A 24,922-nucleotide genomic window follows, 5' to 3' on the forward strand; every position below is an offset into this window, starting at 1 on the left:
ATCCCCCACCCCCCCCCCCCCTCCCCCCGCCCATGCGCTCACACACAAATAAAAATAAAGTAAACAACTTTAAGTTCATACTGCTAAAGTGAATTCTCCATTAAATGAAGGTTTTCCACTTGTCATAGAATTGACTTAAAGAGTTTAGAATGGCTTACTCGTGACCGTGACCTATTCTAGACACAAGTCCCTAACTTCACTTTTCAGTTTTGTCAATGATAATTAAAATTGTTCTGTCTGATGTATTTATGATTATTTTCAATATGAACCTTTGCAGATGTTTCTTGTCAGAGGAAACTCAACATATTGCCAGCATTATACGAAGTATCTTGCAATCTGCGGTGGATTTTCGATCTTGTCTGAAAGGAGACATTTCTCAGGTAATAGTTGTATTCATAAACAACACAAAGGTAGTGCTGGAGATCCTATACAAGTGAGGGGAAAAAGCCAAAAGAATTAGCCCTTTGCTAATCTTAGGGACAAAATGAAATCTAGTAAAGTTGCCTCTTTTGCATATTCCTTTTGAGACCAAAAGTGAAATAACAAGCTACAGTCTAACTTAATCTTCAACTGATTTTTGCTTCTCTTTTAAACCTCTGGAGTTCCTGGCTCTCCAAATCACCCACTAGATACATGATGGAATCGTGTACCACCAGCTATTTCTTGCTTTTGTCCAGCCCCTGCCTATACCAACAACGCAAAAGATCTTGTGTATTCCTAGGCATAGACCATTTGATACCAGCAAAATTGAGAAATAGCTGCCATAGCTTGTCGGTAATAGGACAATGCAAAAACAAGATGATTGATGGTTTCTGCGTGGATGCTGCATAAGTAACTTCTGCTACCTAAATGTAGCCCTCTTGTTTGGAGATTATCAATAGTTAAGCAAACCTACTTTCCATCTGTAGATGTGCAAAGTCGAGAACTTTCCAAAAACTTGTAGAAATCATACTCTGGCATTTCCAATGATTCATATTTGTCCTAAAATAGAGGATCTAATTCCGCTCTATCAAAGTATAGATGTATAACCCTGACAACTTCCCAAAAACTTATAGATTTCACATACTCTTTCGCATTCCCAATCATTTACATTTCTTCTAAATGGACATCTAATACAAGTTCTTTCAAACAGTAAATTGTATGTACAAATTTCAGCAACTGTTCTCGTGCCTTGCATGCATCTTGATTATTTTGTCTTGGGGGAATGCCATATATGGATTTAAATCAAGTTACTGTGGAAAAAGTTGTATTTTACCTCTTCCGAGAGAGTGAAGATAAGGAACCAAGTACAAAATAAATATCTGATGTTTGCAGGTGCTTAACATGAGGAAATCATTTTCGAAGAACATCAAAGAGTTGTATCTATGTTATGTTAAGTCACCCAAACATGGAGAATTCGGGCTGTCGAGTTTCTGGGAGCGTCTGAATTATAACGACCATTATTCAGAAGTTATTGGTAAACAAATGGGACACCAGGTCTTTCTAGTCTAAAACCACCCATCAAGAAGGATGGATACTGTAAGCAGAAGGAGATTATTTTGTTTCAGGATTGACCTTGGTTATGATCATGGGGTCAGATTTTCCACGAGCAATAGCATCGATCTTGACATTTCATGGGGCACATTTTGCTCAAAGGGTCACTCAAGCCCCGCGAGCACAGCACATATACATTAAACGTCGCGCATGTCTATTAGGATCCTCAGAAGTGGTCATCTACACCAGGTGGATTATCAGGCTTTCCTATCTTGCTCATATAGACTTGCAACTTTTTGGTTGTAACATTATAGGATATGCCATTTAGGTTTCAATGAGATGATTCTTTATGCTTTTTGTAAGTTTGCTGTTATACATATTTATATGTTGTATATGTAGAACAAGTGAATTTTAGCATTTGTTGATAACTCAGGTGAAATGTAAAAGTAACTTCTTGTGGTTCACTATTTGTTATGAGCAAGGCAAGTGGTTTCTGTTTGCAACCTCTCTACCTCGTAAATATTGAGGTAAGATCTGCGTACATCTTACCTTTCTCATACTTCATTTGTGGAATTACACGAAGTATGTTGTTGTTGACTAGAAAATTGTGACATCGGATTTAGGTTAATTTTTTGTCCGCCCAACTTGCTTGAAATTGAGGTGTAATTATGTCAGAGTTAACTTTTTTTCTAGTTGAAGTGATTAAATTTAATGAGATATGTTTCATAACTTACATAAACTTAAGGTAATCAATTTTTCTCAAAAAGAATTGCAAAATTAAGAATGTATTTTTCTCCCTTTTCCATAATTTTAAGATTGTAAGCTTAAATTACTTATTAACTCCTTAGTTTGGGATTTTGCACATAAAAAAAGTAACTTGGTGCACAAAGCTTTTGCATGCAAGAGATATATTGAAAGACCAGACCACAAGAGATTATTCCACAGCTTGAATCTGTGATCCGACACATAATAACATCCTTTTCAGCTACGCCAAAAACTCCCCTTTAAAGTGGTTAGAAATTGAAAATTTACACTAAAAGTTATTGATTAAACTTAGTAATAGGATTTAAGTTATATATACCATTCAATTTTAAAAAAACTATCGGTTTATGCAGTCTTTATAAAGAAGTTACGCTTTATTTTGAGTTTTACATTGATATTCGACTAATTTAAATTTATATTGCGTAAAGTTTATTAAAGAAGAAACATCAAATTCGATATCTCTGATAGTTTGTTCATGTAGTACACTCCCAACAAGATAAAAATATATCTGTATTCGATGTATATATAGCTATTAAGTTTTTTAAATAATTCACTAATAATTTTCAATTTTAAAATTGAAGTTAGTCGTCTCTTCCCATCTTCTTAGTTTCTTTATTTATTATTTATGTCCCTAAAGTATGCATATAAATAAGTTATTTAGATTCAAATAATTGAAGACATTAGATAATCGTCATCTTTTTAATATTAAAGTGGCTGTCCGATCCATTATCTATAAACTATTATTTAGAAAATCATATCTGTCTAACTATGACTTCTTCAAATCTCATTTAAATAATTTTTGAATATGTACAAAAAGTATGTTAACATGGATGTGTGGACATACTAGTAGTGATATTAACAATAAAGCTATTCGGGGAAGGTGGAACTTAGAAGTGATTTTCGTGGTGCACAAGATGAGGGAGACACGAGATGATTCAGATATCTGAAGAGAAGATGCACAAATTTTTCAATAAGGAGGTGTGAGAGAGAGGTAAAGGAAGACAGAAGAAGATTTCGGGAGAGGTGATTAGATAGAACGTGACATACCTGCAGCCAGTGGCGGACCCAGGATTTTTGCTCAGGGGGTTCAAAGTATAAAGGAGAAGTTCAGGTGGTAATGTAAGTGCGCGGTGAGCGTAGTAGTCCCTCGGCATGCTCTTTGTACAAGAACCATAGATATTTCATTGGTTCATAAAAGTAAAGACAACTAATCAAAGATATTCAGGACAAAGATACATTCATAAGAATTTTAGTAAATCGACTGTATTACATAAGTTTAACTCCTAAAACACGTAAAAAATTAAATGATGAAAAAGGGAGTAAGATGCAGAAGAAAGATATTTACCTTATCATGCTAAATTTAACTTATTTATCATACCGTATTAATCATTTCTTTCTACTTTATCATGCTCCATCGAGCATTCTTAAAATTTCTTGTGCTTTTTTATACTTTTAATTTTTACTTTTTAAAAATTTTAATTAGCATCCATTCAATCACATATTACTATGAAAATCGTCAAGATTCTCTAAAAGTGTGTAAGAATAGAGGTTACTAAAATTATAATGCATATTCAGAAGATAAATAAATAGTATCGTTCAATTTTTTTTTAGATCATATAGTTCAATTTACTAGGTTAGTCATAATTTATAAAAAAGACAAATAACGAAAAAATCAAATACGTTTAGTTTCCATCTCTCTAAAATAGAATTAAAAATATAATTTTTTTTTCCATGAATTCTATAAATTAATATTTTTGAAAGGATGTTGACGATATTTAAGTTTCTTCATTCAATTACATCTAATTTACCTTTTAGTTTAAAAAAAAAATTATATTTCTATCTCATCAATTTCTAGTTAAATATAATTCATCATTTTTTAAAAGAGTTATTTAAGTTAGTATATGAAAAAAGAGTTACGTTGAAACAAAATAAATAATAGATATAAAAAGAATGTGTCTAATAAATTTAAAGAAAAACAAATTAAAAAGAAGAAATGGAACAAAGGAAAAAATAATGAAAAAGAAGAAGAAAGTCTAAGCCCAAAAAGTTCCATTTTCGAAAGCATTTAAAGGAGGGAAAAAATGTTGTCAATGGGAATTGAACTCGTGACCTAGGGGTAGTTGTTGAACCACTTATCCGCTGAGCCAAGGCACCACTTTATTTCTAGGAGGTTCATTTTAATATATATACGCATAAAATCAGAATTTTACGTTATATATACAGTGTAATTTTTTGACGAGGGAGTTCGGGTGAACCCCCTGGGCTCTACCTAGGTCCGCCCCTGGGCACCACTTTATTTCTAGGAGGTTCATTTTAATATATATACGCATAAAATCAGAATTTGACGTTATATACAATGTAATTTTTTGACACGTAGGTATGCCCCTGCCTGTAGCTTAATGAGGACATGATCTTAGAAAGTAATTCTTGTTTGCTCTTTCAGTTCTGGTAACTTTCAGCTTAGAAAGTAGAAAAAAGATAAGATTTTTGATAAAGGGTCTGTGTGAAGTCAACTGCTATTACATTAATGGATGAAAGACAAAAAAATGTGAGTTTGGTTTTGGCAGTTAATGGAGAAAGGTTTGAGTTGCCATGTGTTGATCCTTCTACAACTTTGCTTCACTTTTTGCGCTCTGAGACTTGTTTCAAGAGTCCCAAGCTTGGTTGTGGAGAAGGTAATTCTACTATTTTTTTTTTACCATTCATACTACAGTAAATGTTTTTTTGATAAATGATAAACGTGCTGTCTGCGGTCCGGATCAGCTTGCTCGCACTTTGGCTAATTATGCAGATACCTACGTAACTCTATCAAGCAAGGTTTGGACAGATAGAAAGAAATCATGTTGTGTTTTTGCCTTTGATGATTTGAACCTGAGATTTCATGGTTCTTAATCCACCTAGTGTACACTATATGTTTGTTTTGGCTATGTTGCTCGGACTCTACAAAACTGGTGACAGGTGTGTGCGGATACTTGAAAAATTAGAGCATTTTTTGAGGATCTGACACAGTGCGATAACATTTTTGGAGTGTCTGAGCAACAAAGTGTTTAACTGCTGATACATAAGGAATGTTAAAAGTTGTGGATTTACTTAAATTGGTGTTCTTATGCAAATCTTCATTTTGCTTTGATTCTGTGCTTTTCATGGAAATTGACGACTTCTGCTGTACTTTTCTTGTTTACCAGTGATCTTGCAGAAAGTTAGGATAGCATATTAGGAACTCCTTTAGGAGGTTTTTAGGCTTCTGTGCTTAATTCTGTACTCTTAAGTGACAATCTAAGGGTGCAGTGGGACGGTAAAGATTCTTTCACTCTTACCCGGAGGTCTTGAGTTAAATACAGAGGGCTATAGTGGACTAATCAGGCCATTGGATTCCAGATGCTTGAAGGTTTTCAGGCAATGAAATCAGTCATTTATATGAATTGGTTTCTCTAAAAAATGGAGTTTTTAGTTTCATAGTGAACTACTTTATGTAATTCCTTTTCCTTTTTTTCTTCTGGTTAATTGGAAGTTAAAACAATAGGTTCTCCAAACTATACATCTTTTTGTTTCAATAAGTCTGAATGTTCACAAAAAAGGAGTTTAAGTATCACCATATGTAACTGATTTACATACTCAGCTATCTTCTGCAGTTTCCCTATAAAGAACTACTTTTCTGGTACAATGAAATAAAATGGCCAACTTCCATGGATTTTCAACATAGATTACATGTTAAATGAGATGTTTCATTCCTTTGCTGACTTTAGATTACATGGAAATCCTTTTTTCTTCATAAGTCTTTTAGAGAGGTATCATCTCTTCAACTGATTTATGTATTTGTAACCAATTCTATATTTTGGCTTCAGAAAGAACATAACTTATTTGTATTGTTACAGGTGGTTGTGGGGCTTGTGTTGTTCTGGTGTCGAAGTATGATCCCAATATTAAAAAGGTCGAAGATTTTAGCGTGAGTTCGTGCCTTACACTTCTTTGCAGTTTAAATGGTTGTTCAATTACGACAAGTGAAGGCCTTGGGAACACCAGAGATGGTTTTCACTCTATTCATGAAAGGTTTGCCGGGTTCCATGCTTCTCAATGCGGCTTTTGCACTCCTGGCATGTGTATGTCATTTTTTTCAGCTCTCGTCAATGCCGATAAAGGAAACAAACCCGATCCTCCACCAGGATTCTCTAAGCTTACTTCATCTGAAGCTGAAAAGGCCATAGCAGGGAACCTTTGTCGATGCACTGGATACCGGCCTATTGCTGATGCCTGCAAGAGTTTTGCTTCTGACGTTGATATTGAGGATTTGGGGTTCAATTCTTTTTGGAAAAAAGGAGATTCCAAGGAAGTGAAAGTAAGCAAGTTACCTCCCTATGATCCAACCAAGAATTTCAGTACGTATCCCGAGTTCTTGAAAACTGAATTTGCCACAAATTCGGGATCCTCAAGGAGGTACCCTTGGTACAGTCCTGTTTCCATTGAGGAGCTACGGAGCTTGTTGAACTCCAATGTGACGGAAAATGGTGCAAGCTTCAAACTTATCGTTGGAAATACCGGCACAGGTTATTATAAGGAAACTCAGCGATATGATCATTACATTGATCTCAGGTACATTCCTGAACCCTCAATCATCAAAAGAGATCAGACTGGCATTGAAGTTGGAGCAGCTGTGACTATCTCTAAACTGATTTCATTCTTGAAAGAGGAAAACAAAGTCAATTTGGGTTCATACGGGACGTTGGTGTCCCAAAAACTAGCTAACCACATGGAGAAGATTGCTTCACCATTTGTTAGAAACTCGGCCAGTGTGGGAGGAAATTTGGTTATGGCACAGAAGAATGGTTTTCCTTCAGATATTGCTACATTATTTCTTGGACTTTGTGCTACTGTTAGCTTAATGACCAGTCATGGATTTGAAAACCTCACATGGGAGGAGTTATTATCGAGACCACCGCTAGACTCAAGGACTGTGCTTCTAAGTGTTTGTATCCCATTCAAGCAAGATCAAAGTTCTTTACAAATTCATTCTGAAGTGTTGTTTGAAACCTTTCGAACTGCTCCATGACCTCATGGGAGTGCATTGGCATATATAAATGCCGCTTTCCAGGCTGATGTTTCTCTCTGCCAGAAGGGCCTCTTGATAAACAATATACAGTTGGCGTTCGGTGCTTATGGCACAAAACATGCAACAAGGACTAAAAAGGTAGAGGAATATCTAACAGGGAAGATATTAAATATTCATGTTTTATATGAAGCACTTAAATTAGTCAAACTAGCAGTGGTACCGGAAGATGGCACTTTACACCCCGAGTACAGATCAAGCTTGGCCGTCAGTTATGTTTATGAGTTTCTTCATCCCTTCACTGATGTTCATTCTGCTATTTCTGGTGGTTTACTCAATGGAATTAGTGACATCTCGGTTGAGGAACTTTCCAAAAGTTGTAATGATGTTTGCATTAGTCAGGGGAGAGAACAAACACTACTGTCTTCTGCAAAGCAAGTCGTGGAATTAAGCAGCGAGTACTATCCAGTAGGTGAACCGATGAAGAAGGTTGGAGCTGCCATGCAAGCTTCTGGTTTGTTCTCTCATTTATATAGTTTATTTCATCTTATGCATGTTAAGCGAAGGGGGGATTGAAGCAATGATGAAATTGTTTGCATGTGTGATGTGACCTATAGGTCACGACTTCGAGTTGTGGAATCAGCCATTAATTTTTGCATCAGGAGTATCACAATAATTAACTTTCTAGTTACACTCTCTATTGTTCATTTTCTAACATCTTCTTATTATCTCTGTTTCACTTCACCTGATGGCAGATGAACATAAGCCCGTTGCATTAGTTCAAACTTCAAATGTGTTCGCTTATATACTATTTTTCAGGTGAAGCTGTTTATGTAGATGACATTCCTTCACCACCAAATTGCCTGCATGGAGCATTTATATATAGTACAAAACCATTAGCAGGTGTAAAGGGAGTCCAGCTTGAGTCGAATCGATCAACAGATGGAGTCACCACCATTATTACTTTTAAAGATATTCCAAGTGGAGGGGAAAATGTAGGAGTTATTGCAATGTCTGATCCCGAGCCCTTATTTGCAGATGATCTCGCCCGATGCGCTGGTGACAGAATTGCTGTTGTGGTGAGCACTTCAAGTGTCAACCTGCTGTATTAGGTTTATGAAACATTAATTTCTCATGCATTTTAATCCAAAGCTATTTTGAACAATTTCTTTATGTTGATGAAACATTATAGGTTGCTGACAGTCAGAGGTCTGCTGATGTGGCTGCAAGAACAGCCCTCGTTGAATATGACACTGAAAATATATATTCTCCCATTTTAACCGTTGAGGAAGCTGTTGAGAAATCTAGCTTTTTCCAAATCCCGCCATATATGAATCCAAAACAAGTTGGTGATTTCTCAAAAGGAATGTCTGAAGCAGATCATAAGATTCTCTCGGCTGAGGTACTTACAATTTCTCTACTGTTCCATTCATTTGAATGGTTTCCCGATTGGTGATGTTTGCTAAAGGTTCAAATATGTTACTGATTGGCTCTTTTCATAATCATTTCCAGATAAGACTCGGTTCGGAGTACTATTTTTATATGGAGACACAGACTGCCCTTGCAATTCCAGATGAGGACAACTGCATGGTTGTTTATACTTCAAGCCAGTGCCCTGAGAACATGCAACATGTTATTGCCAGTTGTCTTGGTGTTCCCGAACACAATATCCGTGTAATTACAAGAAGGGTTGGAGGTGGCTTTGGGGGCAAGGGAGTTAGATCAATGCCTGTGAGTATTTCTTACAGAGATAGTAATAATAACAATTCTCTGAATCTGATTAAAGTTGATGCATGATTTTAGGTTTCCACAGCCTGTGCACTAGCAGCATACAAGTTAAGACGACCTGTCAGGATATGCGTCAACCGGAACAGTGACATGATAATGACAGGAGGACGACACCCGATGAAAGTAACGTACAGTGTAGGATTCAAATCGAGCGGAAAGATCACAGCATTACATCTTGATATATTGATGAATGCCGGGATCACAGAAGATATAAGCCCACTCTTACCATCAAATGTGATAAAAGCACTAAAAAAATATGATTGGGGTGCCTTATCTTTCAATGTTAAACTGTGCAAGACAAATCTTACCAGCAAATCAGCAATGCGGGCCCCTGGGGAGGTGCAAGGATCTTATATAGCTGAAGCTATAATTGAGCACGTAGCAAGTTTACTCTCGATAGAGGTGGACTCGGTCAGAAACAAAAATTTCCATACATTTGAAAGCCTTAATTTATTCTATGATAACATTGTAGCTGCAGGAGAATATACATTGCCTAGTATCATGAATAAGTTGGCAGTGTCCTCGAGCTTTTTCCAACGAAGCAAGAAGATAGAACAGTTCAACCAGAATAACACATGGAAGAAAAGGGGTATTTCTCGAGTGCCAATTGTGTATGAAGTTGTGCAACGACCAACCCCAGGAAAAGTCAGTATTCTGCAAGATGGATCGATCGTAGTAGAGGTTGGAGGGATTGAAATTGGCCAAGGGCTATGGACAAAGGTTAGACAGATGACTGCCTATGCTCTTGGTTTAATTGATAGTAGTTGGGCCGAAGACCTCGTGGAGAAAGTACGAGTCATACAAGCAGACACCTTGAGCTTAGTGCAAGCCGGGTTTACAGCTGGAAGCACTACATCGGAAACAAGCTGTGAAGCTGTTAGACTTTGCTGTGATATCTTGGTTGAAAGACTGACCCCTTTGAAGAAACAGCTGCAGGAACAAAATGGCTCTGTTGATTGGCCAATGCTGATTCGCCAGGTTTGATTTCCTACTATATTGTAATAAACAGAGAAAAAACTAGAGAAACATAAGAATACATCGATATTTATACACGAGAGAAATATTCTAAACTTAATGTAAATCCTACAAATTGTGTGCATAATGTTCTACAACTAAAGCTATACAATACTCTACACTTCTTAAATATCTCTTACATATATTCTAAACCAAATGTTGTATCTAGAATATCTCTTGCAGATTTACCATATCGAGAATATCTTAATGTAGATCATACAAAATATTCTATGATCTGTACATCATACTAACATGTATAACCACCTTCTCATTTTTTTCGATATTTCAACTCTGGAAGCCATGGGGTCAGTCACAATGAAATTTCTAGTCTTGAATTCAATATGACGACCATAACAAAGTAATTCACTTAATAGTAACTAATTGCTTATATATTGTTTGGAGCGATAAGTGAACTAATTGTATGTGTTAAATGTCTGAGCTTGCAGTTGTCTCCCACTCTCCCCTTATTTTGCAGGCACAAGCGCAATCAGTAAACTTAGCTGCAAATTCTTATTATGTACCAGAATTCGATTCCATGAGTTATTTGAACTTTGGCGCTGCTGTCAGTGAGGTAACTTGTTGTTTCTGTCTGTTCTTCTGGTTCCCTCATCCATGTTTCGGTAACGTTCCCCGCTTCAGTCTGCTTCATGGTTTATCAATTTTCAATATATATGAGTGACATTACTTGGCAGGGAGCTCTGATTGTGGAATACTCCCTCCGTTTCAATTTGTTTGTCTGATTTGACTTGACAAAGTAAAGAACTTTTGAATCTTGTGGTCTTAAACATGTCATGTGGAAAATTGGAATAAAAGAGCTGACAAGAAAGGAAAGAGACATTCGTGTTTAAACAGACTAAAAAGGAAAGTAAGACAAAGAAATTGAAACGGAGGGAGTGTTTTGCAGCACCTTCATTTGGCTAAGTAATAATAAAGCTTTTTTGCAGGTGGAGATTAATATTCTGACTGGAGAGACTGCCATTTTGCAGTCGGATATCATTTACGACTGTGGGCAAAGCTTGAATCCAGCCGTTGATTTGGGACAGGTTCTTCCCTTCGTCGTAGATTTTAGATTTTGTAATTAGAATTTGCTTATAGATTGAGAAATACATCATGCATATGATCTGTTCTTCCATATTGTTCATAAATGTGAGATTACTTTTCTTTTCCTTTGCTGCAGATTGAAGGGGCTTTTGTACATGGAATCGGATTTTTCATGCACGAAGAATATCTTACAAACAAAGACGGGTTAATGGTCTCAAATAGCACTTGGACATACAAGATCCCGACTATTGACACTATACCTCAGAATTTCAATGTTCATGTGGTAAACAGTGGACATCACGAAAAACGCGTTCTCTCATCTAAAGGTATTATTCTGTTTTCATTTGTTTTCCCACCCCTTCTGCCAAACAAGTTCTTTGCATTTTCGCTTATAACTGTGAATTACATCATCAAATTCTGAATTTTCCTTTATTCATACAAACTGTTGAATCTCAACTTGATAACTCTTTTTGCAGCATCTGGTGAACCGCCGTTGCTTCTGGCAGCTTCAGTCCACTGTGCAGCAAGAGCAGCCGTTAAAGCAGCACGTGAACAGCTCCAACTATGGGGCAAGCTTGACGGGTCTGTTTCAGAATTCTATCTGGACGTCCCCGCCATAATACCCGTTGTGAAGACACAGTGTGGCCTGGATTATGTGGAGAAATATTTGGAAAGTTTGCTGGCTCAGAAATCTAACTAAAAGTGCTTCAACATGCATCTCAGAATGATACTGAACTATGTTGCTCGGACTCTTCAACATGTTGCATCAGCTGTGTCGGTTCCTCAAAAAATACACTATTTTTTTACGACCTGACATACACTTAGGGGTATTTTTGAAAAGTCCGAGGAACATAGACACTGAATACTTTGTTTTTATGTATATCTTGAAGAATTTGAACTGTTCTTTTTATTGAAAATCTGTGATTTAAAGTTTCTTTATTGTTCTTTCTATATCAACCTTAGTGTAAATTTAGATTGTATAGCAATAAAATGATATTGTATTAACTGAACTATATAGAGAAATATTACTCTTGCCGTCTATTTTTACTTGTTCACTATACTTAAATTAAAATAGATGTCCATTTTTACTTATCCAATTTGAAAAATCAATAAATAATTTACTATTTTATATCTATTTTTACAATCATTATTAAGTACTATTCATTTTCCACTATATTTCCATAACATTGAGTTTATTATATTCAAAATGCGGTAGAGTAAAATTATAGTGTCTAATGGGTAATTCGTTTGTAGAAACTGATGTCATATTTGAGCATAACTTATAGAATATTATGATATTGCGAAAAAAATTATTCGTTACCAGGAACATAAAATAAATTAAAGACTAACACAAAATAATGGATATTCCTATCAAATCCTCTTACCTTTGGGGTCCACTAAACCTCATATGGCTTTATAATATAACCAATGTCATCATGATATGCAAGAACATGTATTTGAACTAATATATTACTCCCTCTGTTAAATTTTATGTCACACTTTTCGAATTTCGAAATTCACATAAATCTATTTTCGATCGTAGGTTTTTCATAAATCTTTTAAATATTTTGAATTATCAATTATTGTGACTAATAGTACTTTTTACATTGTTTACAAATATATAAATTTCATTTCAAAAAAAATAAAGATACCATGCGCAAATTCCCGGTCAAACTTAAACTGTTTGACTCTCAAAATATGAAAAGTACCACATAAATTAAAGCAAACGGAGTACTATTTTATTTGTTGACCATATTGTGCATTTATGTTACATGAAGCTTTTGTGTTAAAATTTAAGTCTTTGGACACCAAATCAATTTCAAGATTCTTGGTTTTTCTTTTGATCAGTTGTAAATAATTAATCAACATTAAAAAAAAGGAAAAAAACTTAAATAAGATATCAAATTTTGAACAAAGACTTATTAATGTTATCATAAAAATTGGGCTCATCGTCTATTTATGACATTATTTTTTAACAAAAAATATAAATGATCTTGCAATAACCATTTTTTCCACGTGGCCTCTTATTAGCGGTCTACGTCTCCAAAATTAAACCGGTCCATCCTTTTAACACATTTAAAATTAAAACTTGGACCCATTAACATTAAAACAAGCAAAAAAAATAAAATAAATACTTTAGTCTATTATCTTTTTGTAAAAGAAAGAAATCTTTTCTATTCAATTATATCAAGTAATAATAATAAATAATTGGGAACTTTTGACATTTCATAGGTAACCATCACACACCCCCAAACAAAATCATAAGAGAATCGTCATTTTTTTTTAATATTGAAGTGACTGTCCATCATCTATATAAATAAACTATTATTTAGGAAATCATATCTCTGTATGACTTTTTCAAATCACATTATAATATTATAATTTTCCAATAAGTACAAAAAGTATGTTAACATAGATGTGTGATGTACTAAAAGAGATTGAATAAGGTGAAATTTGAAAGTGACCTAGACAAGATAGGGAAATAAGACTGAAATGATTTGTTATGTGCTCTAATGAGGATCTGTGAGATCCTGTTGGTTACCGTGGATATAAAGAGAGGTAGAGGAAGACAAAAAAAGTTTTCGAGATATGTGATTAAATAGAACATAACATACCTGCATCTGAACATGACGCTAGATAGAAAAACATAAATGCCAAGAATTAGGGTAGAATGTCAGTGATTATTCGAGCATCGTCTGGTTCCCTTATCAGTATTGTTGATTCCTTTGCTTCAGTTGTCATATTATTTATTGTAGTTACTTTTTTTTTTCTTAATTGTTTTCAGCATGAGTTTTTCGCTATTATATTTATTTTACATACTTAATTTTTGATATACTTACTCGAGCTGAGGTCTATTAAAAATCACGTCTCTACCTTCACAAGGTAGACATAAGGTTGCCTATATATTATCCTCTCCAGATCTCACGTACGAAAATCTCCTTTCCTAAGTGGAATAATCATCAATATATGAGATCACTCGAACATGTTCCACCTAATCGTTGACTTCTTGTAAATTGATTCTGAATAACTTTATTGAGATCAAATGCAAAAAAAATGCAAAGGCTTTTAATTTTGCGAAATATGCTAATTTAATTTTATTCCTTTTTAATATTATATTTTTAATAACTATACAAAATATTACTCCTAGTAATTAAATTAAAAAAATTAAAATATTATTAATATAAATAATTTAATAAAATAAATCTTCAATAAATATTTTTTCAAAAGGATCCAAGTTAGTGGACAAATAAAACTGAAGACATTATGTCCTCAATATATATTTCTTGAAAAAGTCCACACACACAAAACAAAAAAAAGTACATTTTGTGGAACCACAAAATGGGGCACCATGAAATCTCATATAACTTAATAATTTAAGGCTATGATTTAACCAATCATGTTAAGCTATGCAAGAAAATGTTGAATGTTATGTAGTATTATTATCATATTGTTTGTTGACTATTTTGAGATAATAAAAGTTTAGTTATTTGGGGACACCCCAATACAATTCCAAGATTCTTGCTTTTTCTTTCAGTTTCTGTTATTTTTTCAGCTCAAAAAGTTGAAAAAGACAAGATTTTTGATAAAGGGTATGTGTCAAAGTTAACTGCTTTAGTGTTTCAGCTAGCCAAGAATCTTGATTTGAAAAGCTTTTGTGTTAAAAACTCAATCTTTGAACACCCTATTCAAGATTCATGATTTTTTTCTTTAAGTTCTGATGTTTTCAGCTTAGGAAGTAGAAAAAGATAAGATTTTAATAGACAACAGTGTTGTGGGTTCTAAGATTATGGGTTCGAGTTACCAAGAATAGGAAGGAAAAAAGAAAAAAGATAAGATTTATGATAAAGGGTGTGTGTCAAGTTAAAGTAAGCATTTGGAAATCCAATTCAATTCAAGATTCTTGCTTTTTCTTTCAGTTGTGATGTCTTTTGGCACAGAAAGTAGAAAAAGACAAGATTTTGACAAAAGGGTCTGTGAATCTTGATTATTGTATAAGCTTTTGTGTTTAAAAGTTAAGTTTTTGAATTCAAGATTCTTGTTTCTTCTTTCACTTCTGGTGACTTTCAGTTTAAAAAGTAGAAAAAGACAAGATTTTTTATAAAGGATCTGTGTGAAGTCAACTGCTATTACATTAATGGAAGAAAGACAAAAGAATGTGAGTTTGGTTTTGGCAGTTAATGGAGAGAGATTTGAGTTGCCATGTGTTGATCCTTCTACAACTCTGCTTCAGTTCTTGCGCTCTGAGACTTGTTTCAAGAGTCCCAAGCTTGGTTGTGGTGAAGGTAATTCTCCTATATATTATTTTACAACTCTATTACATGTATACTATATGTTTTTTTGATAAACGTGGTGTCCAGGTCAGCTTGCCCGCAGATACCTACTTATATGGTAACTCTATCATCAAGGTTTGGACATATAGGAAATTCTGTAGTGTTTTTACCTATATATGCTGATATGACAACTTCTGCTGTACTTTTATTGTTAATTAGTGATCTTGCAGAAAGTTTATGATAACTTATTAGGACTTCCTTTTTGAGGTTTTTTGGTTCTGTGCTTAAATTCTGTACTCTCTAAGTGTTGTTTGACAATCTAAGGGTGTGGAACGGTAAAGATTCTTTCATCCTTAGCCAGAGGTCTTGAGTTCGTGTTTTGAGATTGAGGTCCTCTTAGGTATAGAGGGTTTTCAGGCAATGAAAATCAGTCATTTACATGAATTAGTTCTCTTAAGATGGAGTTTTTTGCTTCACAGTGAACTACTTTATGTAATTCCTTTTCCTTTTTTTCTTTTCTTGTTAATTGGAAGTACAATGGCTAACTTTAGATTATATGGAAACTCTTTTTTTTTTTTCATAAGTCTTGTAAAGAGGTATCATCTCATCATCTGATTTATGTTTTTGTAACAAATTCTATATTTTGGCTTCAGAAAGAACATAACTTATTTGTGTTGTTAAAGGTGGTTGTGGAGCTTGTGTCGTTCTGGTGTCGAAGTATGATCCCAATCTTGAAAAGGTTGAAGATTTTAGCGTGAGTTCGTGTCTTACACTTCTTTGCAGTTTAAATGGTTGTTCAATTACGACAAGTGAAGGCCTTGGGAACACCAGAGATGGTTTTCACTCTATTCATGAAAGATTTGCCGGTTTCCATGCTTCTCAATGCGGCTTTTGCACTCCTGGCATGTGTATGTCATTTTTCTCAGCTCTCGTTAATGCCGATAAAGGAAACAAACCCAATCCTCCACCAGGATTCTCTAAGCTTACTTCATCTGAAGCTGAAAAGGCCATCACAGGGAACCTTTGTCGATGCACTGGATACCGGCCCATTGCTGATGCCTGCAAGAGTTTTGCTGCTGATGTTGATATAGAGGATTTGGGGTTCAATTCTTTTTGGAAAAAGGGAGATTCCAATGAAGTGAAAGTAAGTAAGTTACCTCCCTATGACCCAACCAAGAATTTTAGTACATATCCTGAGTTCTTGAAAAGTGAATCCACTACGAATTCGGACTCCTCAAGGAGGTACCCTTGGTACAGTCCTGTTTCCATTGAGGAGCTACGGAGCTTGTTGTACCCCAATGTTATGGAAAATGGTGCAAGCTTTAAACTTGTCGTTGGAAATACCGGCACAGGTTATTATAAGGAAACTCAGCCATATGATCATTATGTTGATCTCAGGTACATTCCTGAATCCTCAATCATCGAAAGAGATCAGAATGGAATTGAAGTTGGAGCAACCGTGACTATCTCTAAACTCATTTCATTCTTGAAAGAGGAAAACAAAGTCAATCTTGGTTCATACGGGACGTTGGTGTCCCAAAAACTAGCTAACCACATGGAGAAGATTGCTTCACCATTTGTTCGAAACTCTGCTAGTGTGGGAGGAAATTTGGTTATGGCACAGAAGAATGGTTTTCCTTCAGATATTGCTACATTATTTCTTGGACTTGGTGCTACTGTTAGATTGATGACCAGTCATGGATTTGAAAAGCTCACATGGGAGGAGTTATTATCGAGACCACCGCTAGACTCAAAGACTGTGCTTCTAAGTGTTTGCATCCCATTTAAGAATGCTCAAAGTTCTCTCCAAACTCACTCTAAATTGTTGTTTGATACCTTTCGAGCTTCTCCACGACCTCATGGGAATGCATTGGCATATGTAAACGCTGCTTTCCATGCTGATGTTTCTCACTGCAAGAACGGCGTCCTGATAAACAATATCCAATTGGCGTTTGGTGCTTATGGCACAAAACATGCAACAAGGGCTAAAAAAGTAGAGGAATATCTAGACGGGAAGATATTAAATGTACATGTTTTATATGAAGCACTTAAATTAGTCAAACTAGCAGTGATACCGGAAGATGGCACTTTACACCCCGAGTACAGATCAAGCTTGGCTGTCAGTTATGTTTTCGAGTTTCTTTATCCCTTCACTGATGTTCATTCTGCTATTTCTGGTGGTTTACTCAGTGGAATTAGTGACATCTCAGTTGAGGAATTTTCCAAAAGTTGTAATGATGGTCGCATTAGTCAGGGGAGAGAACAAACACTACTGTCTTCTGCTAAGCAAGTCGTGGAATATTCAAGCACCGAGTACTATCCAGTCGGTGAACCGATGAAGAAGGTTGGAGCTGCCATGCAAGCTGCTGGTTAGTTCTCTCATTTAAATAATTTATTTCATCTTGTGCATGTTTAGCGAAGGGGAGCCTTGAAACAATGAAAAAATTGTTTCCATGTGACAAATCTTTCCTGAACATGCCAGTTTCATTCTATCCTTCAAGGAGTTTAGTTTCCTGCAATACCAGTTTCCGTTTTTATGATTGAGCTTTATATTCTGTGAAATTGATAACTGATACTTCAAGTGAAATACTGTAAGGTTCATTCGACGCCTCTGGTACAATTATAGGCTGGTTCTTTGGTGTTAATGCATATTCAGCAGAACTTGTATTTTGGTTATAATTTTTCTCATCAGTCTCTCCTTCTCCCTTGTCATTTATTTTACATCTGAGACGAGGCTTGATCTTTCGTTTTGAAGTTTTTTTCCTCTGAAAATGGTTCAGTATTTTTCTAGGTCAGTTGTTTTTATCATTTCTGTATCCTCACTGTCATGTATTCATCTTCTTTTTTTTTTGATAAGATAAGTGGTATTAATAACAGCATCAAGAAGATGCAAAATTTACAAGATATGGCATTTGAGCTTACAAAAGATCTCTGGCTAACTATACAAACTATCTAAGCCAGAGCTAATGAGTTAGTAAAATCCTGAAGTTGTTCTGCATTAACAGCATGATACAAGTTGGTCCAACTAAACAAATTTTCAGTGCACCTAGTCTTCAAAATGCCTAAAGCAGTTGACTCTCCATCAAAACATCTCTTGTTCCTCTCTAACCAAATACACCAAAAAATACAAGCAGGTATCATAATCCAGATCTTCTTGATGGCTTTGTCAACTTTCCATAGACTCCAACTCTCATATGCATCCTTAACAGTGAGGGGTGTGGTCCAATTGATGCCAGAGAGACCAAAAAACATGCTCCATAATTCTGAGGCCACCTCACAATGAAGAAGAAGGTGTCTAGGGGTTTCAGCCTCTTTTTTGCACATATAGCATCTGTTTTCTTAACATGTATTCATCTTGCCATGCTTTTATTTCTTAACTCAAAATATTTATCTGCATAATATGTTAATGATAACTTTTTTTCTGCAATGTTCCAAACTTCAAATCATGTGTTTGTTTATATACTTTTTTGCAGGTGAAGCTGTTTATGTAGATGACATTCCTTCACCACCAAACTGCCTGCATGGATCATTTATCTATAGTACAAAACCATTAGCAGGTGTAAATGGAATCCAACTCGACTCAAATCGATTAACAGATGGAGTCACTACTGTTATTACTTTTAAAGATATCCCAAGCGGAGGGGAAAATATAGGAGTTCTTACAAATTTTGGTACCGAGCCCTTATTTGCAGATGATCTCACCCGATATGCTGGCGACAGAATTGCTGTTGTGGTGAGCACTTCAAGCTTCTGCCAGCTGGATTCAGTTTATGAAACATTAACTTCTCATGCATTTTAATCCAAAGCAATTTTGAACAATTTCTTTATGTTGTTGAAACATTATAGGTTGCTGACAGTCAGAGGTCTGCTGATGTGGCGGCAAGAACAGCCCTCGTTGAATACGACACTGAAAATATAGATTCTCCCATCTTAACCGTTGAGGAGGCTGTTGAGAAATCTAGCTTTTTCCAAATCCCACCAGGTCTATATCCAAAACAGGTCGGTGATTTCTCCAAAGGAATGGCTGAGGCTGATCACAAGATTCTCTCTGCTGAGGTACTTTTGATTCCTCTGTAATGTTTCATTCGTTCAAATGGTTTCCTGGATGGTGATTTTGCATGTCTTGCCATAGATGTATGCTAAAGGCTTACATGTATTACTGATTAGCTCTTTTCATAATCATTTCCAGATAAGGCTTGGTTCCGAATACTATTTTTATATGGAGACACAGACTGCCCTTGCAATTCCAGATGAAGACAACTGCATGGTTGTTTATACTTCAAGTCAGTACCCTGAGTATTCGCATCGTGTTATTGCCAGTTGTCTTGGTGTTCCCGAACACAATATCCGTGTAATTACAAGAAGGGTTGGAGGTGGCTATGGGGGCAAGGCAATCAGAGCAATGCCTGTGAGTATTTGAAAAAGAAATACTCCCTCCGTTTCCATTTGCTTGTTTGTTTTTGACTTGGAATGGAATTTAAGAAAGTTAAAAGATATGTAGAATGTATCAAAATGTTCTTTAATCTTGTGGTCTTAAATATGTCGTGGAGAAACTTGAAACTAAAAGTTTGCCAAAAAAGGAAAGATACATTTTTTTGAAATGGACTAAAAACGGAGGGAGTAGTAATTGCAACAAATCTCTGAATCTGATGTTGAAGTTTATGCATGATTTCAGGTTTCCGCAGCCTGTGCACTAGCAGCATACAAGTTAAGACGACCTGTCAGGATATACGTCAACCGGAACAGTGACATGATAATGACAGGAGGACGACACCCGATGAAAGTAACGTACAGTGTAGGATTCAAATCGAGCGGAAAGATCACAGCATTACATCTTGATATATTGATAAATGCCGGGATCACGGAAGATGTAAGCCCCATTGTACCATCAAATGTGATAAAAGCACTAAAAAAATATGATTGGGGTGCCTTATCTTTCAATGTAAAACTGTGCAAGACAAATCTTACCAGCAAATCAGCTATGCGGGCCCCTGGGGAAGTGCAAGGATCTTATATAGCCGAAGCTATAATGGAGCACGTAGCAGGTTTACTCTCGTTGGAGGTGGACTCAGTCAGAAACAAAAATTTTCATACATTTGAAAGCCTTCATTTATTCTATGGTAACATTGTAGCAGAAGGAGAATATACATTGCCTAGTATCATGGATAAGTTGGCAGTGTCGTCGAGCTTTTTCCAACGAAGCAAGATGATAGAACAGTTCAACCAGAATAACACATGGAAGAAAAAGGGTATTTCTCGAGTGCCCATCGTGTATGAAGTTATGCAACGACCAACCTCAGGAAAAGTCAGTATTCTGCAAGATGGATCGATCGTAGTAGAGGTTGGAGGGATTGAAATTGGCCAAGGGCTATGGACAAAGGTTAGACAGATGACTGCCTATGCTCTTGGTTTAATTGATAGTAGTTGGGCCGAAGACCTCGTGGAGAAAGTACGAGTCATACAAGCAGACACCTTAAGCTTAGTGCAAGCCGGGTTTACAGCTGGAAGCACTACATCAGAATCAAGCTGTGAAGCTGTTAGACTTTGCTGTGATGTATTGGTTGAAAGACTGACCCCTTTGAAGAAACAGCTGCAGGAACAAAATGGCTCTGTTGATTGGCCAATGCTGATTCGCCAGGTTTGTTTTCCCACTATATTGTCATAAACAGAGAAAAAACAAGAGAAATTGTCTTCATTCATTGATCAAAATACATAAGAATACATCGGTACTTATATATACTACAACTAATGCTACACAATATTGTAAACTAAATGTTGTATCTAGAATATCTCTTGCATATTTACCATATCGAGAATATGTTAATGTAGATCATACAAGATATTCTATGATCTGTCCATCATACTAACATAAATAACCACCTTCTCATTTTTCTTCGACATTTCAATTCTGGAAGTCATGGGGTCAGTCACAATGAAATTTTGAGTATCGAATTCAATTTGAAGACCATAACAAAGTAATTCACTTAAAAGTATCAAATATAATTGCTTGTAATTGCTTCTATTTGCGTGTAGCTCGGGAAAAAATTATTCTTTTATAACAATTAGCCATAGTGTGTTAAATATCTGAGTTTGCAGTTGTCTCCCACTCGCCCCTTATTTTGCAGGCACAAACGCAATCAGTAAACTTAGCAGCAAATTCTTATTATGTACCAGAATCCGGTTCCATGAGTTATTTGAACTTTGGCGGTGCTGTCAGTGAGGTAAACTTGTTGTTTCTGTCTGTTTTTCTGGTTGTGTCATCCATGTCTTGGTAACATTCCCCGCTTCAGTCTGCTTCATGGATTATCATTTTTCAATATATATGAGTGCATGACACTCGGCAGGGATCTCTGATTGTGAAATACTCCCTCCGTTTCAATTTGTTTTTCTGATTTTGACTTGACACGGAGTTTAAGAACGTAAAGAAGACTTGAATCTTGTGGGCTTAAGCTAAAGATACGTAGAATGTACCAAAATGACTTTTAATCTTATGGTCTTAAATATGTCACGTGGAAATTGGAACTAAAGAGCTGTCAAAAAAAGAAAGAGACATTCTTTTTTAAACGGATTAAAAAGGAAAAGTAAGACAAAGAAATTGAAATGGATGGAACATTTTGAAGCCAATATATCTTCTGCAGCACCTTGATTTGGCAAAGTAACAATAAAGCTTTTTTTTACAGGTGGAGATTGATATTCTGACTGGAGAGACTGCCATTTTGCAGTCAGATATTATTTACGACTGTGGGCAGAGCTTGAATCCAGCCGTTGATTTGGGACAGGTTCTTCCCTTCATCGTAGATTTTGGATTCTGTAATTGGAATTTGCTTATATCGAGAAATGCATCATGAACGTGATCTGTTATTCAAACTTCAGAACTATCTGATTCTTTATCACAAGACTGTTCATAATTGTGGCGATTGCCTTTCTTTTCCTTGCTTCAGATTGAAGGGGCTTTCGTACAAGGAATTGGATTTTTCATGCACGAAGAATATCTCACCAACGAAGACGGGCTAATGGTCTCGAATAGCACTTGGAAATACAAGATCCCGACAATAGACACTATACCTCAGAATTTCAATGTTCATGTGCTAAACAGTGGACATCATCAAAAACGTGTTCTCTCGTCTAAAGGTATTATTCTGTCAAACAAGTTCTTTGCTTATAACTGTGAACATCATGAAAGGTTCTTGAACTCAAATCTTCACTCAGTTTAGTGGAAAATGTTGCAAATATGTTTCAACTGATTCTTGAAAATCATACAAAGAAATATGTAATCGAATGCAAGTCAATATCTTATTCCAACATTACGTAAGCATGATGTCTATATAAATTTTGTAACTCTCCCCCTCAAGTTGGAGCATAGATATTAATCATACGTCCACATGAGGAACCAGTTGAGTACTGCTACGTCTAGTTGGCAACTTTCCAGTTTCTAAAATTAGATCAAGAATATACTTTCTGTGAGACAGAAGAACTCCCTTCATGCTTTCAACTAGACTAAGTCCAATGCCATCAACATATCCAATGTCTGTTGAATCACAACTTGATTACTCTTTTTGCAGCATCTGGTGAACCGCCACTGCTTCTGGCAGCTTCGGTCCACTGTGCAACAAGAGCAGCTGTTAAAGCAGCACGCGAACAGCTCAAACTATGGGGCAAGCTTGACGGGTCTGTTTCAGAATTCTATCTGGACATCCCCGCCATAATACCCGTTGTGAAGACACAGTGTGGCCTGGATTATGTGGAGAAATATTTGGAAAGTATCTTGGCTCAGAAATCTAACTAAAAGTGCTTCAACATGCATCATCTCGAATGATACTGAACTATGTTGCTCAGACTCTCAAAACTGTTTGCCTCAGCCGTGTCGGTTACTCAAAAAATGCACTATTTTTGGACGACCCGACAGGCACTTGGGCGTATTTTTGAAAAGTCCGAGCAACATAGATATTGTGAATCCTCTTAAAGAATTTGAACTGTTCTGTTTAATTGAAAATGTGTGATTTAAAGTTTATTTGTTATTCTGTCTATATCAATCTCAGTGTACATTTAGATTGTATAGCAATAAAGTGATAGTAGTGACTTGATACGGTGTTCAAGAAAAAAAAGAAAGATTTTTGAAACTCATGGTTTAAAATAAATCATAGATATTTATGTAGCTATAAATCAATTCATTACAGGTAAAATATGTATTTTAAAGTTAAATTGCTACTAAACATAAAAATATGTCTTTTTTTCGGGACGGACTAAAAAAGAAAATGAGTAATATATTGATGGTGTAATATACCACAAATATAATAAATTACAGTTGAAATAAAATGACAAACATAAACAAATCTTTAGGCTGATGCACGGATATCTCGCTCTCTTTAAGGAGATTCAAGCCCACTGCGACATAATCTACACCGATCCAACATTAATACTCTTGACTTGTCCCCTCTAGGATACAATAGCCCAACAACATGTACAACTCAAGCAACTCCGGATTAGTTGAAGAGTCCAAAACTCCACATAAGAACACCTTCCTTCAACATATAAATATTCTCTTTAGTATATAGTGAATATAGTTGAAGACTTAGAATATTATTCTTTGTCTCAACTCTCTCTTTCACTACTACACTAATCATATATTATTATAAGTGGGAAGCTCCAAAGTGAAAAGTTGAATTACCATTTTATCCCTACACTAAATATAAATTTAATCAAATTTCTTAATAAATAATATTATTTTAATTCTATAAAGATAACATTAAAAGTCCAGCAACTATAATTTTAAAATATAAAACTTATTAATAATCATATGCATTGAACCGGATAAGCAATAGATGGTTTATCTGCCAGTAATTATTATAGTAGCAAATTTCCTCAATATTAATTAGAATACAACCTTTTCACATTCCAACATTTATTAGTTTGATTGAAGCTTCTACATGTTATATTTGTTCATCTATCAATACTTATTATAGCATATTATCTTAATATGTAGTAATTTAGAATACAATGTTTTCTCAACAAAACATTTTCTTGTGTAATTTTTGTTCATTCTTTTTCTTAGTTTTTTTGTATTTGCAATGTATAGATCTCATAACAATGGCTGTACGTAGCTGTTGTTTGGAAGTTGGAAAGAACATTGTATCATAGTTTAAGTCTTTTCGTCTCCAACAATAAAACTTTTGATTTTCTTTAGTTACCTAACTTAATTGATAATGAATGATCTTATCTATTCCATTAAATTATGCTCAATGATCAACTTATATAAATGAATTCATAAATCAAGAATATGTACAACTCTCTCCATTAGGGGAAGCAGTAGAGGAAAGATTTTAAAGAGTAAGTTCATTTTTCAGCTTTGTTATTTTCTGTGAACGTGTTCGTAAAAATATATTATTCTTGTTTATATAATATTTTATTTTATAAGTTTTAAGTTTTATAAATTATCAATGTTTCTTATATTCATGTTTATGAGTTAAAATCAAACTGATGTATTGACATAGAAGTGTTAGAGATTGACTTTTGGTCCTCTTATATGTCA

The 24,922-nt window shown here is 35.3% G+C and overlaps 2 protein-coding genes and 1 pseudogene across 4 annotated transcripts in view; all 3 read left to right on the forward strand.

Annotated features, from left to right (window-relative positions):
• The window catches only part of LOC102597908 (uncharacterized), a 17,339-nt gene extending 15,363 nt beyond the window's left edge, over positions 1 to 1,976 (forward strand). For both annotated transcript variants that reach the window (XM_006340232.2, XM_015302846.1), the window contains 2 exons: positions 278 to 380; positions 1,315 to 1,976. In XM_006340232.2, the coding sequence (XP_006340294.1) occupies positions 278 to 380; positions 1,315 to 1,491 (280 nt within the window). In that variant the 3' untranslated portion in view covers positions 1,492 to 1,976. The remainder of the gene's footprint in view (positions 1 to 277; positions 381 to 1,314) is intronic.
• Positions 1,977 to 4,657: 2,681 nt separating this feature from the next.
• Positions 4,658 to 12,061, forward strand: LOC102598561 (abscisic-aldehyde oxidase-like; annotated as a pseudogene). Its single transcript, XR_366751.2, has 10 exons — positions 4,658 to 4,910; positions 6,111 to 7,793; positions 8,099 to 8,358; positions 8,472 to 8,681; positions 8,792 to 9,010; positions 9,083 to 10,045; positions 10,557 to 10,652; positions 11,026 to 11,124; positions 11,259 to 11,448; positions 11,599 to 12,061. The product of XR_366751.2 is annotated as an abscisic-aldehyde oxidase-like (transcript).
• Positions 12,062 to 14,572: 2,511 nt separating this feature from the next.
• Positions 14,573 to 23,449, forward strand: LOC102598224 (abscisic-aldehyde oxidase-like). The gene is made up of 10 exons (XM_006340233.2): positions 14,573 to 15,405; positions 16,077 to 17,762; positions 18,867 to 19,126; positions 19,240 to 19,449; positions 19,583 to 19,801; positions 20,069 to 21,031; positions 21,519 to 21,614; positions 22,074 to 22,172; positions 22,335 to 22,524; positions 22,956 to 23,449. The coding sequence occupies exons 1-10, from the start codon at positions 15,258 to 15,260 to the stop codon at positions 23,177 to 23,179; spliced, it is 4,095 nt and encodes a 1,364-aa protein (XP_006340295.1). The 5' UTR covers positions 14,573 to 15,257; the 3' UTR covers positions 23,180 to 23,449.
• Positions 23,450 to 24,922: the final 1,473 nt, after the last annotated feature.

This window comes from Solanum tuberosum, unplaced genomic scaffold (genome assembly GCF_000226075.1).
Source record: "Solanum tuberosum cultivar DM 1-3 516 R44 unplaced genomic scaffold, SolTub_3.0 scf00017, whole genome shotgun sequence".
Taxonomy (NCBI): Eukaryota; Viridiplantae; Streptophyta; class Magnoliopsida; order Solanales; family Solanaceae; genus Solanum; species Solanum tuberosum.

Excerpts from the sequence above, each read along its gene's own strand:
- LOC102598224 (XM_006340233.2), top strand. The coding sequence starts at position 15,258 with ATGGAAGAAAGACAAAAGAATGTGAGTTTGGTTTTGGCAGTTAATGGA. Across the intron at positions 15,406-16,076 it reads CAAGCTTGGTTGTGGTGAAG|GTGGTTGTGGAGCTTGTGTC; the intron begins GTAATTCTCCTA and ends GTGTTGTTAAAG. Across the intron at positions 19,127-19,239 it reads GCGACAGAATTGCTGTTGTG|GTTGCTGACAGTCAGAGGTC; the intron begins GTGAGCACTTCA and ends GAAACATTATAG.